A 15,391-nucleotide genomic window follows, 5' to 3' on the forward strand; every position below is an offset into this window, starting at 1 on the left:
CTCAAAGTCTAGATACAAATGTCATTTATCTTCTTATCCTGCCAAACTTCTACTGAGATAAAAGAAGCAGAATTCCCTACCTTCTCACCCACCCAAGGTTATTTTCAAGGGACATGATTCCCACATAAGGAACACTTACCAATCACTCACAATGGTAACACATGGAACAGCATCAATATGAAAGAAGAACAAGAACAGAGTTTTACACATACTTTTCTAGAGTGGCAAGCAGGGGGTCGGGCTCTGTACTGTTCTGAATTTGTAACATCTGGTCTCTGCTCAGGCGAACAATTTCACAAAGTGATTGTGATGCATTTGAATGTCGCTAAAGGAAAAAAGTACAATTTTAACCATAAAACATGTTAGAAGTTAAATTTATCATTTAAAAATGAAAGGGAAAGTTATTTAAGAAATAACACAGATTAACACTGGCCATAAGCTTCAGTGAGCAAAAGGTCAAGGCCAAGAGAGATCACATCACAAGTAATGTATTTTGTCAGGCATTCAAATGAGCTTTATAATAGTGCACAGTACATTATTACTATGTGCAGGGAGATGTCATCAAGGTTCTGATGAGTAAAAATTTCTAAAATAGTTGGGAAAAAATACACAGATTGAGCATCCCAAATCCAAAATGCTCCAAAATTTGAAAACTGACAAAGGAAATACTCATTGGAACATTTCAGATTTCTAGGTCCAGGATGTCCAACCAGTATAATGCAAATAAAGGTATTCCAAAATCTGAAAAAAAACTGAAATCCAAAATACCTCCAGTTCCAAGCATTTCAGATAAGGGATACTCAACGTGTATCCCCAAAATACACTCTTATCAGCATAGAAGGATGCACATACTTTTTTTGGATTAAAAAAAAAAGTAAAAGTACATCTGGGCACGATGGCTCACGCCTGTAATCCCAGCACTTTGGGAGGCTGAGGTAGGCAGATCATCTGAGGTCAGGAGTTCAAGACCAGCCTGACCAACATGGAGAAAGCCCGTCTCTACTAAAAATACAAAATTAGCTGGGCATGGTGGCGCATACCTGTAATCCCAGCTACTCGGGAGGTTGAGGCAGGAGATTGAATCACTTGAACCCGGGAGGCAGAGATGGCGGTGAGCCGAGATGCCGCCATTGCACTCCAGCCTGGGCAACAAGAGTGAAACTCCGTCTCAAAAAAAAAAGTAAAAGCAAATACAGCTTTCTGTAGAATACCAATGGGTAAGAAATATTAAGCCTTCTCTCAGTGTATTGACCTTACAGAAAAGCTCTAAAATCTCAGCACCCAAACACATTTTATTCTCGGGAATAAGAAACTGAGCATAACTCAAAGACTGAGCAATGTGCTCCCAATACGGGCAGAACACTCATATTCTAGAAGAGAGGAGAGCACAGATTAGGGTATCCAAACCCACTGACTGGAATCAGGAGCCTAGCATTTCCTTGGTAAGTATCAACTGGCCAGTATAATTTTAACATGGAATTCATCACTTAATACAAAACAGAAGTATTAACAGGACTGTCCAAAAGCCAAAATTAACTTTCTTGTAAGTCATGCAGATAAGGTGCTGATGTCCACAATGCGGTGTCCTTCTCAAAAAATTTGTTGCAGAATTGGACTTCTCCATTATCAATTTCTCCTGGGCCCTTTGGACAGGCCCTACTGAGCAATCTTCTTCTTAGCCCATTGAGCAATCAAGTTCCTCTGCTCAAGAACATGAACCTAGTAAGGAGTAAGAAACTCCTCCCTGCCAACAGGGCAGGCCACACTCCTGTCATGGCTCTCCACGGCCTGCACAGGCCACATGTCATCACAGGGAAACCCGCTCCTAGAACCACACTCCCCTGCCCACAGGAGGAGGGCTTATCACCCCAGCTAGGTTGAGAGCACCTTCTAAGCAGGGGCTCCCATATTCCCAATCCATGTCTACACTGGATGTGTCCACAAATGTCAACTCTGCTAACAGTAACAACTACTGCAAGGGAGCATACCTTGCATTCTCCCAAAGAGGGATAATGGGGAAGTGACAGCCCCTTTAATAAAGTCCAGGTATCAAAAGTTTCTGAATGGATCAGAGTGAAAGGGTTTCGATCTACTATCACACAAAATGTATCTTTGTGAGAGAGGAGCCTCCACTGCGTGCCTCTTCCTCCAATGTTCCTCTGCGGTACTCGCTCCCCCATCTAACCTGCAACCTAGAGGCACACAAGGAGGCTCCCCCAGCTTCAGGACAAACCTTTAATTGTCCTTAAACCAACTCCTTTGTAGATATTAGGTTGAATCATAGATAACTGTCATGTCTGTAGGTAAAAATGGATGATTACTGCCAATTTTATATGGCTTGGCCTGATACTTCAGGTGGTAACCTTACAGATCTCTTCTAGAGACACATGCACCCACTGGTCCCAACGGGCATTCCCTCAGCACAGAGTTCAATCTGCAAGCTCCAAATCTAGCTTCAATCCTATAGCCAAGTCAACCTACAGTACCTAGGACAAAAGCCAAACCTGTCAAACTTAACAGCCAGGGCCAGGACGTATAACAACAAAGTTACTGTAGGGGTTCAATGGTGACCAACATCCCACTTCACTGCCTGCAAAGCTGTAACCAGACTGGATAAAACAAATGCAAATGTGGTCACATCAACTGCTACAGATGGGTATAAAAATAAAAAGGAGGCCGGGTGCGGTGGCTCATGGCTGTAATCCCAGCACTTTGGGAGGCCGAGGCTGGTGGATCACAAGGTCAGGAGTTCAAGACCAGCCTGGACAAGATGATGAAACCCCGGTCTCTACGAAAAATACAAAAATTAGCCGGGCGTGGTGGCAGGCACTTGTAATCCCAGCTACTCGGGAAGCTGAGGCAGAGAACTGCTTGAACCTGGGAGGTGGAGGTTGCAGTGAGCCGAGATCGCGCCACCACATTCCAGCCTGGGTGACAGAGTGAGACTCCATCTCAAAGTGGGAAAAAAAAAAAGTAAAAAGGAGCATGAACAAAGGAGGTTTGTAACAAAAGCCAGCTGGTTCGGCATGAAATCCCGGCTCTAGAAAGGAGATGGTGCTGTAACAAGGGCCTGCTGTTGTACATTTCTGGAAATTTTCTGGGTATTGGCAAAATGTAATACAGTTTAGAAAAGTATCAACTTTAAGAACAATAGATTGCTATTTTCCCTCTACTCTCTGATCATGTTCACATTTAATGTAAGTATGCTCTGTGCTCAATAAACAGTTCTTTTTTTTCTATTTGATCAAGTTTACAGTCACACAAGTGAACTTACATCTTCTTCTTGCGATGGATGAACTATTTCCACAAGCCTCTGGATAATTTTCTCCTCATTTAACCACTGTAAAACACATTGTAGAAGTAATCATAGCAATGAGTGGCTCTTGTTCAAGCCCCAATGTAGATTAACATACTTGGAAATATCCATCACATTTTAAGCAGAATGTTACAGGTTTCTCTGGACTTTGAACACTACAGAAAATTAAAAGTCCCCCAAGGAAAATGCCAGTGAATATATTGTTTTAACAATGGCCAACAGTACCAAAAACTCCCCAAATTACAATACCCACACACTAAAATTCTATACATCAGCTTCTTAGCCATAAGGTCACTCCCAGACATTTAGGACTAAAAGGGTTTGTAGGTTGGTTCTTAAGAGAGGACTGGGAGATTAAGAAGGATGGAATTTATACATTTTCTTTAAGAGCATGTTCACTCCAAGCTTCAGAAAGATTGAGAAGAGCAGTATTTAGCACCAAGTCTCTGGGTTAAGAAAAACACAGGATGAACAAAAGGGACTTTTAGATTACAAAACCAAACCCACTGCAGGAAACGTGGGGGCCTGAGGAAGCACAGAGGCAGAGTTTATCCGCCCTGTCATGTGCTGGCAAAGAGCTATGGCCATCTCCTTTTAATCCATGTATGAAATGCTACAGTGAATGAAAACATGAAAGGGATCCAAATTCAGAAAAAAATAAAGGAAAAATCATCTGGCTTAACATTAATGCCATAAGAAGCCGAAAACCATCATCAACAAGGCAGCTCACTACCTAGAAAATACGGCTAAAGGAGACTAGGGCGGGCAGCAGGGGCAGAAATCAAACACAGTTTGCTTAAGGAACACAGAAGAAACCCTGACACTGTCTCTGGCTGCTCAATGAAAACACCAATTAAAGGAAAATGTGAAGCTATTAGGCAGGCACCACAGAGGTAGAGGTCCAACTTTATATTTTAAGATCTGTTTTAAAATGTGCACACAAATTCTCCAAGAATCTTGTTAAAATGCATATTCTGATTCAGAAGGCCAAGGAAGAGACCTGAGACTACAGATTTCTAACAAGCTCACAAATGATGTCTGGGACCACTCTTTGAGCAATAACGTCCTGAAACAGAGGAGAGTAAACATCTGTGTGAGGTGCGGGGCATTCCTGACCACTACAGGAGAAACCAGGAAACCTTCCAGGCAGTGAACTCATCAGTCCCAGAACCCTACTGTTTCCACAGCTATTCATAGGAACCTACATTCCAAGCCCACTTCTGTAGTCTTCCTCAACCATGGATCCACAAAATCAAAATAAGACATTCAGGGGTTTCTAAGTAACCTTTCCCCGACCTACACCTTTATCAACCTCCTGTCACTCGCTCTCTCCACAAACACACTGATTCCTTTGGAAACCAGACAGGTCCTAAACTTCAACCCAGAAGCAACCAAAGGAATAAACTGGTTCCTACAAACCATCCTGAATAAATCTCTCCCTATGATAATCCCAATATAAAGGTGACACCCTCCTCCCTATCCTTAAGTCTTTCCCAGAATCCTCAACCTCTTTTGAGAAAAGATACATCTACAAAGACACACCCAAAAGGACAGGTGTCCCAATTTAAGGTCCCTGCCAAGAGACAAGTCCCAGGACATCCACTAGATACACCCAGCTGTTTACTCACAGTGATCACAGTGCCTGGGTCACCAACAAACCCAGCTCTGACCCCATCACATAAATGCACACCTGGCACACCTCCCTACCTCAGTGGAACATGCCCTGCCCTGGGCACCACCTGAAAGACCTTCCTCCTCATAGGCCCTCCTTCTAGTCCTTGAGATCTTAAATAATAACTAGCATTTTCAACAAAACTCATTTCCAAAGAAATGAGTAAGTTCTAAGGTTGCAGGTTAGTATTAAAGACAGATAGACTGAAGCATGGTTCACAAAGCTTCCGAGAAAGGAAAGAAAGGGAGAGGGACCAGGCGCGGTGGCTCACACCTGTAATCCCAGCACTTTGGGAGGCCGAGGAGGGCGGATCACCTGAGATCAGGAGTTGGAGACCAGCCTGGCCAACATGGTGAAACCCTGTCTCTACTAAAAATACAAAAATTAGCCAGGTGTGGTGGCAGACATCTGTAATCCCAGCTACTCAGGAGACTGAAACAGGAGAACTGCTTGAACCTGGGAGGCGGAGGTTGCAGTGAGCCGAGATCATGCCACTGCACTCCAGCCTGGGTGACAGAGTGAGACTCCAACTCAAAAAAGAAAGGAAGAGGAGAAGACACAAAAGACAAGAAGAGAAGGCAGAGATGGGAGCCTGGGAGAAACCTTATTTTCAAGTTACTCACACCCTCCCCTTCTTCCCACCCAAATTCCACCTAAGACATCTATTCAGGAGGCATACATCCTAAAAATCACCATTTGTCTACATTTTAAAATATGTCCTTCTCAAAGTAAACTCTGCTCTCCTTATCCTTTGTTCCTAGGTACCCATGAGAAGAGAATTACTTCTGAAGTCTGAATCACTGGATGTTATCAACACCTCTCCGTTTTGACCTTCAGAGGTGGCCCTGAAGAGTGTGGCCTCACAACATACTCATATGGGACTTCGAGCTCCCAACCCTCTCATTTCTGCTTTTACCATCAGGCCCAGATTTAAGACAAATGCTCAACCCATAATGTCTCGCCACCCCCATAAAAAGCAAACCAGCAAAAAGGAAAAAACACTCACAACAAAACATTCCACACACCTACGGATATGCCCATCTGAAATTCTAGCTCTGCAAAATCTGGATCTCTTCCTATCTTGGAACAACCTTTCTCCCCCACCCTGTTACCTGCTCCCCAGACAACTCTCTGCTACCAAGTACCCTAATCCCATGCAATCCCTCCCAGCACACAGCAGCCTGGTGGGCTCACATGCCAGCACCCTAACCCCAGTCAACAGCAGGTCAGAATTCTACTCACATTCAGTACATCTTGCCTGGGCTGTGGAGGTTCAATACATGTCAGGAGCCTGAGCAACAAATCCATGATAGCAGAAGTTCCTATGTGCTTTATAATAAGGTCTACAAAATCATGCTTCTTCTTTAAGAAATCCACAATCTAGAGAAAAACAGATCAGAAACTGAAAGACATGTAACTTGGAAACTATAAACTTTACCTTTTAAGTCCCAACCCCCACTCCTCCCAATTTTATCACTACTTTAGGTTGAGAAATGGCAAATCCTGAATTACCAACAAGATATCAAATTGGAAAGCCTGGCTGATAGTTACAACACTCAAAAACCCCTTGGGAAAAAAAACCCTAAATTAGCACATGTCCATTAATACAAATACAACTTAACAGAATCTTTTATTTCTATTCACTTCCATTATTCATTCTCAAAGAATGGGGATCAAAAATTTAATATCCCTATAAAGAGCAAGAGAATATACCATTTTACAGTTTATGAACATAAAGCAAGTCTGTTAAGATTCTGCACCAAAATGAGTAACATTCAAAATCCTAATTGGACCCTAACAAGTATGAGAAAAAAATTTCAAAACAAACATTTCTACTCCAGTCAAAGTAACTAACTCACCTGGCTACACAAACATCGCCTTGGATTTTGACTTCACCAATTCACTCCAATAGCTTAGCACAAGAAGGGCAGCTGGTGGAGAGGCAGAGAGCTACCCTGAAGGAACGTGAGAATAGCCACGGAAATCAGGCCCCTGTTGCTGGCCTCTTCTGCACTGGGAGATCAGGGAGATGACTCTGTCCCACGCATCCCCGTGTCCCATGCAGCCTCGTTGCCTCTGCCTCTGTTCATGTGCACATGTCATCTATTCCCAAACCCTCTGTGAGTCCCAGGGGGAGTGTGGCAGCTGCTATAACAGGATCTTACTGAAATTTCTCAAAAGCCCTGGGACATGGGGGGGTTGAATAACTCACTCCCACCCCCACACCCCATTAGAGATGAGGAAACCAAGGCTCAGAAAGTATCTTCCAGAGCTAAAAGGTGGCTGCCTGGGATTTAAACTTGGATTTGTATGCCACAAAAGCCACAATCTTTCCATTAGGTCATATGAAGTCTAATAGCCAGAGATGACAACTAAAACTGCTTCATACAATTAAGTATAAATACAGGATTAACCAACACACGTTGCTTCTCTAGACAATGAGGTCAAGCATTATGATATAAAACTTCAAGAAATGACATGACACATAAATAATTCACTCACAATTGGGTCCCACAATAGTTTTTAAAAGGACAGTAGAGGAGAAAGGATGAAAAAAGTCACATGTGACCAAGTATTCCATAATTCAGTGCCAGAAACAGCAGACCTGAAGCCCAAAGGAACAAACCCGAGCTAGTGTGGTGGACAGTACAGCACTAACAACAGGGACCTGTGGCCCAGATGACCCCACTGGGGTGCTGACTCATGCAGCACTGAAGATGCCCCACTACGCAACTTTCTGTTCCATGAGCTAACAAATGCCTTTACTGGTTAAGCCAGTTGAGTCTCAATTTTTGTCCTTCCTTACAGTTGCATAGATCCCTACTAATACTATCACATAACAGAAAACCTTTATTTACACTCCTACTTGCAAAGGATAGAGAAATGCCAGGTTTGATCTTAACCCACAGCCACTGAATCCTCTTGCTATCATTCATACAGTTGTGACAGGGAAGTGTAACAAGCAAAAGGCCGAGGGGCTCTTGTCTCAGAATGTAACTGGCAAGTGCCATCATCTCTACACAGATAGAATGTCGGGTTGGACTCTGACGTCTAATACAAAATACTCAAGGCCCCATAAAGTTTTAAGTGTATTCTCTCTATGTGTACACTGAAAATCGGGGCTTGCAAACTTGGGTCCCAACAGCACAGAAGTGAGGAGAAAAAGCACAATGAAGCATAATGTCTGGATAATGGCTGTAACAACCAGCCCTGAGAACTGCCTGGTAATATCAGGGTGATAGGTTGGCTTCCACTCTCCTAAAACAGCCAGCAGTTCTTGTATTTCTAACTAGAAGGCAGAAAAAAACAGACAATCTACATTAGAGTAATCATGATTTGGGGATTACTACCAAAGTGAAAAGAATCTTATTTCCAATCAACTTAGGAAGCTTATCCTACTCCATTAAGTGAAAGAAAGAAAGAATGGTATCTCTTTCTAAAATAAAACATGTATCCACTTTACCTTGGCATAGGACAGGACACACTGGGCCCAAAATAGCTCCACTCCTTCCACAAGTGCTGAGAGCAAGAATGGGTCACCCAGAGCCATTTTCTATCATGAAGGATGGCAGGACCAACTGGTTTGACCACTTTTACCCCGTATCATCACACCCATACTTGTTGCAATTCTGGCAAATCTGCTATAGTTTATACTTGAATATCTGAGGCTCTAGTTGTTCCCTGGGTGCCTATTTCCATAAAATGACTAAAATCTCCAGATAAGCAGATCCTTTTTCACAACAATATCCACTAAAGCAGAGGTTCTCAAATGTCAGCATGCATCAGAGTTAGCTGAAGGCTTGCTAAAACCCAGATTGTAGGGCCCACCCCTCAGAGTTTCTGATTCAGCAGGTGTGGAATAGGGCTCAAGAACTTACATTTCTGGCCGGGCGCGGTGGCTCAAGCCTGTAATCCCAGTACTTTGGGAGGCCGAGACGGGCGGATCACAAGGTCAGGAGATCGAGACCATCCTGGCTAACACAGTGAAACCCCATCTCTACTAAAAAATGCAAAAAAACTAGCTGGGCGGGTTGGCGGGCGCCTGTAGTCCCAGCTACTCGGGAGGCTGAGGTAGGAGAATGGTGTAAACCCAGGAGGCGGAACTTGCAGTGAGCTGAGATCCGGCCACTGCACTCCAGCCTGGGCGACAGAGTAAGACTCCAAAAAAAAAGAACTTACATTTCTAACAAAATTCTCTACTGAGGTGCTGCTGCTTCAGGGACCACACTTAAAGAACCAAGTGAAGTTTTTGTCAAACCACACTGGATATGAACAGCAGAGCTACAAATGTATACAGCAGTCTATACACTCAGATGTCTCAAGCCTGACACTGGAGCAGTTTTGAGTAGAATCAAAACAGAATCACCATTAGTACAAACCAATCACCAATTACATTTGTGGGAAAGGTTTTTGGTTTAAGCTTCATCTGTGATCATCAATAGGGGAAAAACAAAACAAAGCGTTTGTTGACATATTCAATGGCTTAGTTATTACACTTGCCATCTTAGTTAAGCCCTGTCTTCACAAATGGGTACCCAATATTCTCATCTTCTACCCACTTGTCAAAAGAGGAAACCAAAGTATGCTAACAAATTACGTGAAATTTGAGATTATACCATATTAGAAATATTCGTCAATGTATAAATAGTATGTGAGTGCTTAGAATGTTTAAGGTTTAAAATACATTCTCTTAGAACTCTAAAGCAACAGCGACTGGGGGATCACCTCAAGGGGATGATCAGCCTAATACTTACCTTTCGGAAAATCATATTTACCTGTTCTGGTTTTCTGCTGATAAGAATACTTAGCACCTTGCTGAAGAAACTGGCAAGTAGTGGGTTCAAAGGGGAATCGTTTAGGAGGAAGCTATATAATTTCATTAGCAAGGATTCATCTTCTCCCAGTCTATCATTCATCTGGGAGACATCAGAAGTGAGCAACTCACAAGATATATTTGGATACCTAGAAGAACAGGATACTTACATCATCATCTTTATTAACAGTTTAATTATATAAAGATAAACACAAATCAGAAAGGCTTCCCGAGATTTTGTGAGAACAATAAAATCATTTACTGGGAATCAGGAAATCATTTCAATTCATTCTGTTCAACCAACCTCCAGACTAAAATAAATTTTCTACTATCTAAAAAATTGTTTTTAAACCAAGCTTTAATAAGAATACATTTTCCCTGAAAAAACTAGAGCACACCTAGTACTCTGGAGCCCAGGGAGGTCATGCTGCAGGGCCCGGGCCTTCTCCATGATCAGCGAGAAAAGCGGCTGGAGGTGCGAGCCGTCGGGCTACAGCCTCCTCTGGCATGGGAAGCAGCATAGCTTGCGGACAACTGTGGAGCACACTGGTTTCCAGGAAATTGCACTGCACACAGCACCTGGTAATGACTTAAGACACTCTGTAGGGACCTGGACCAGCCTTTATCTTTAGATGGGTTGCAAATGGTACTACGAAGTTGTTTTCAGTCTATATTACATCTTAAGAGAGTAAGCATCCTACTATAATGAAGCAGGGAAGAGGACATCAGCCTAGGCTACCAAGGCAGGAAGCAGTATACCAAAATAATGTAGTCCTAGCTATTTAGGAGGCTGAGATTAGAGGATCACTTGAGCCCACAAGTTTGAGGCTACAGTGTGCTATAACTGTTGCACTCCAGCCTGGACAAGAGTGAGACCTTGTGTCAAAACCAAAACAAAACAAAACTAGTGCTCTCCACATCAGCCTTCCAGTATCTGGAGATTAGCACAGACACAAAATCAGTCCACTGTCAGTCTTCACCGTGCTCTCTCTCCTGTAGGATACAGGCCCACAGCTAAGAACATGACACCTGCTCTGGATGGAACCACACAGGCTCTTCTACAGATCCCACGGCTTTAGAAATGCCTGCACCCCCTAAAGCATGCTTGCCTCTGACGACCAGACCACTGACCCTCCGCAAACAGGCAGCAGGTCCATTTTCTCCACTTACTCCTTCTACCACAATCTCGTGTCTGTTTTCACTAGTAACAACAGAGACGTTGAGCCTATCCAGACGATACTCTAGCTGACCCAGGATTACTCTGCTCTTACACTCCTCCCTGCTAAATAGCCAGGACCCAGTGCCCCAACCAGTCATCAGGAGTGGCAAGCTCAAAGGCCGAGCAAGACAGGGAGATGGCAAAATAGCCAAACGTGGCTGTACGACAAAAGAAACCAGGGAAGACTGGGGCGGGAGAGACACATATAGGACACACCTGGGGCATCCAAGGCAAGCAAGTGCTGCCTGCAGCAAGACCCTGGCACAAAAAGACCACTGGTGATGAACCAGAACGCTGCAGCACTTGACAGGCTCTGATGTGAGGCCTGAAGACAGAAGAGTATGAGAAGGTCCCGAAATAAGCCTTTGTATAAAGAAAACAGAAAAGGAAAAAAAACAGACCTGGCAGATGTATGGGTCTTTGGGAAGTAAAGTCTCTCTCAATTTACATAACATGGGCTTCAACATGCCAGAATATAAACCCCTGTAAAGTACCCATTATCCCAGGAGTGGGCTGATACAGTGGTTATAGGTGCAGCAACTAGAGTCACACTAGCTAAGTTCAAAACCAGCCTCTACCACTTACATGCTGTATAACCTTGGGCAAGTTACTTAACCTCTCTGGGCCTCAGTTTCCAAGTTAGTAAGATTAAGGACTATTGTCCTTATCTTATGGAGGAGAGGAGTAAAAAAGGCTGGGAAGAGGGCCTGGCATAAAGTAAATAAGTGCTTAAAAAATGACAGCTGTTTTCATTCCTCTTTATTTTCACTATAAAATGGCAGAATGCTGCTAGGGTGGGTTGGGGAGTTGCACTCACTCAACTGTCTTAATGTGGAAACTGCTGACAAATAGAGGACTCAGTGAAAGGCAGCGGACTCCTGGCTGTGAATCAAATGCATGAGTGTTTTCTCCAAACTCTGACAAAGTCCAGATGAGCAACTTTAAAATTTGTTCACTTTTTCTAGGTGACTGGGTGGTATGACCCAACTCAAGAAGCATGCATAATGTTAGCCATTACACAAAAAGCTCAGAGTTCTGGCTCCACACAGGCTGGGGCTATTCTCCTTCCCTCCCTCCTTAACATTCAAGAAGCTTCTCAAGGCCGAGCGCAGTGGCTCACACCAACAGTCCCAGTACTTTGGGAGGCCAAGACAGGTGGATCACCTGAGGTCAGGAGTTCAAGACCAGCCTGGCCAATATGGCAAAACCCCATCTCTACTAAAAACACAAACATTTACCAGGTATGGTGGTACATGCCTGTAGTCTCAGCTATTCAGGAGGCTGAGGCACAGGAAACACTTGAACCTGAGAGGCGGAGGTTGCAGCCAGCTATGACTGTGCCACTGCACTCCAGCCTGGGCGACAGAGCAAGACTCTGGCTTTAAAAAAAAAAAAAAGGGGGGGGGGCAGCAGCTTCCCAAGCACCCGAAGATGCCTCCACTCCACCCTCAGCAAGGCCCCTCCTCCTCCACAGGCTCTGACCTCACTTCCTTTGCCTGAGAACACAGAGGAGGCAATCAGAAGAGGTCCCAGCCCTACCACATCCCGACCTACACCTAGGTGCTTCCTCCCTGCTCCAGGGGAGCAGCCCGTGCTCCTGAGGTCATCCTGCATGTGTGCTCTGGACCACATGCCCCCACCCCCGCCCATCCAGCACAACGCATCGCTCAGTGGCCTGCTCCCTCACACTGGCTGTGCTTCCTCTGTGCTGCAACATTCTCACAGGTCATCACTTCCATTTAGGAAAAAACAAAACCGCACACCGCCCCTGACTCCACATCTGCCTCGACCTACCACTTCCTTTCTGCTCCTGTTACAGGAAATCACTTAAAAAGAATTGTCTCTGCTTGTCTCCAGGCTTTCACCCGGGCCCCTCTAAAGAACCTGCACTGATGGGGCCCATGATCTCCACGTTACAAACCGAGTGGTTTTTTATGAGCAGTACCCCTAACCCACTGTCCCCCTCTCCTTCCTGAAGCCAGACTTTCCCCTGGTTTCCGGGGTAGCAGCCCCCAGGTTCTCCTCTTGCATCCAGTCACTCATCCATCCCTCAGTGGAACCCTGGCCAGCCCATACTACCCATCTCCAGTTTCGGAAGCTTTCTTCCAGCTCCGCCGGCAATCTCATTCAGCCTCATGGCTTTACATGTCCTCCGTCTACCTGCTGCTAGGCCTCATCTCTGCCTCACGTCTAACAGGCATTTCAAATGTGACAGGGCCAGACCCAAACTCCTGCCCTTTCCCTCTGCAATCTTTCTTCACTGCCATAAAGCCACTCCATCCTCTCAACTGCCCAGGCCAAAATCCTCATAGTCACTCTTGACACTTTATCTCCCATTCCATACCTAGAGGAAACCCCTTGAGTTCTAACTTCATCTAGTGCCTCCGGGAATCTGACTGCTTCTCACCAATCACGTCCACTAAGATCTTATTATTCTCTGCTGATCACTGCAGCCAACTGTACTTCCACTTCTGTCCTCCTACAGTCCCTAACCACAGAGCAGGCACAGCACTCCCGGGAACAAAGTCAGACTATGGCACATACTTGCTCAAAACCCTCTGGTGGCTTCCCATCTTGTCCCAAGCATAGCAAGCATCCTGGCTGAGCCTACCAGGCCCTGTATGGCCTGTCTCTAGAGGTGCTCCAACTTCACCCCAACTCTCCCACCTTCCATTTTCCCTCATTCACAATGCTGCCGCTTCTCTGGCTGCCCACATGTTCTTGGGGTACACCACGCACACGAGCACATTAGGGCTTCCATACTTGCTGTTCCCTCTGCCTGGATGTTCCTTGTTTTAAGTACCCACTTGGCAACCCCCTTAATTCCTGCATGGCTCTGACGAGATGGCACCATCTTAATTAGGCCTTCCCTGAGCTCCTCTGCCCACTCCACCACCTTTAGCATTCCCTGTCTCGTCATGCTCCATTTTTCTCCAGAGGTCTTACCTGACAAACTATTGGTGGGCTTTTTAGTCTGGTTTACCCCAATACAGCAATTACTCTTTCATCCCAAAACTACACAATCCCAGTCTAAACTTCCTTAAATGACTGTAGTCAACCATAACCCTAAAACACTTTCAGATCCCAGCTGAAAAACCCCTCTATGCTCATCTAGCTGTGGCATCATCCAAGGTACATTACACACAGGTGGTGACTCTGCTCAGGCCAGAAGCATGGCAGAGTACTGCCCTATCCAACTCAAATGGTGCTCCTTCAAAATGGTACCATGCAGAAGGCTGTGTCCAGAGGAGGCGCATTTGCTCTTGCCACCTCAAAGGCAAAAACACTGGCAAAGCAACACAATACAAGTGCCACACAGTTATAATGGGTGGGAGGGGCCACTACTTCTTTTGGAGAAAGTAAGCCCTTCATGGAAGGCATGCCTACTCTTCAATGATTAAAACATCACTAGCCTCACTCAGCATGTGAGGAAACAGACCCAAGAAGGGTAAGATCCCTGCCCAAGCTCTCAGAGATTGGAAGAGAAGAGGGTCATACTCCTCTGAAGGGGCGGATCCAAAACCTGTGCTCTCTGATGCATATCACACCCCTCCTACACGGATGAGCCCCAATTCAAGTAGCACCACCCATACACTAGTTCACTGTGAAGGGAATTCCAAGTAGCAAAGTGTCTATCGTTTGGGGGATGAGAGCACACTAGCATGTCTGCCACGGCCTCCCGGGTTCAAGTGATTCTCCTGCCTCAGTCTCCTGAGTAGCTGGGATTACAGGCGCCTGCCAACAGGCCCAGCTAATTTTTGTAGTTTTAGTAGACTCAGGGTTTCACCATGTTGGCCAGGTTGGTCTCAAACTACTGACCTCACGTGATCTACCCGCCTCAGCCTCCCACAGTGCTGGGATTACAGGCATGAACCACCGCGTCCGGCCTTTCCTCCTCTTTTTTAAGACACTAATCTCTGAGTGAAGGCTTTCACTAAATGCTAGGTGTCAATGTTAATGGTTGGCAGAGAACATGGCATCTTTGAAGACCTAAGCCACTAGCAACTTGAAAGCGTTAACAAGTATTTCCCCAACAACACATTTCTCCCCAAGAAGAAAGGAAAAGATGTCTGAAAAGAAAGGGAAACTGAGGGAGAAATGGCAAGAGAGACACTACTAAAAGCCTAATTCTTCCTATTCCATTAAGTTTATGTAATGCATCAATTTTTGTTTCTGAAGTTGCTCTATCTTCTGGAGGGAAAAGAGCCAAATATTTCAATAGAGTTGGATATGGAGAAATAATTAACTGAAGCCCCAATACTTTACATACCTATGGAGTTTCCAGGGGTTTGTATAAAAAGTGTTATAGTGATGGTAATAATGGATTCTCACTGTACTGTCGTTCTCTTTGTAAGCAGATTAAACTAGCAG

General features: G+C 44.8%; 1 protein-coding gene across 50 annotated transcripts in view; it reads right to left on the bottom strand.

Annotated features, from left to right (window-relative positions):
- The window catches only part of PPP6R3 (protein phosphatase 6 regulatory subunit 3), a 159,680-nt gene that overhangs the window by 67,130 nt on the left and 77,159 nt on the right, over nt 1-15,391 (bottom strand). For all 50 annotated transcript variants that reach the window (XR_012422964.1, XR_012422963.1, XM_074013010.1 and 47 more), the window contains 4 exons: nt 9,764-9,950; nt 6,231-6,368; nt 3,275-3,340; nt 213-325 (listed from right to left, as the gene is read on the bottom strand). Coding sequence is in view for 48 of the 50 variants with exons in the window: in XM_074013010.1 (XP_073869111.1) it covers nt 213-325; nt 3,275-3,340; nt 6,231-6,368; nt 9,764-9,950 (504 nt within the window). In the remaining 2 variants the exon portion in view is untranslated. The remainder of the gene's footprint in view (nt 1-212; nt 326-3,274; nt 3,341-6,230; nt 6,369-9,763; nt 9,951-15,391) is intronic.

Source organism: Macaca fascicularis, chromosome 14 (genome assembly GCF_037993035.2).
Source record: "Macaca fascicularis isolate 582-1 chromosome 14, T2T-MFA8v1.1".
Classification (NCBI taxonomy): Eukaryota; Metazoa; Chordata; class Mammalia; order Primates; family Cercopithecidae; genus Macaca; species Macaca fascicularis.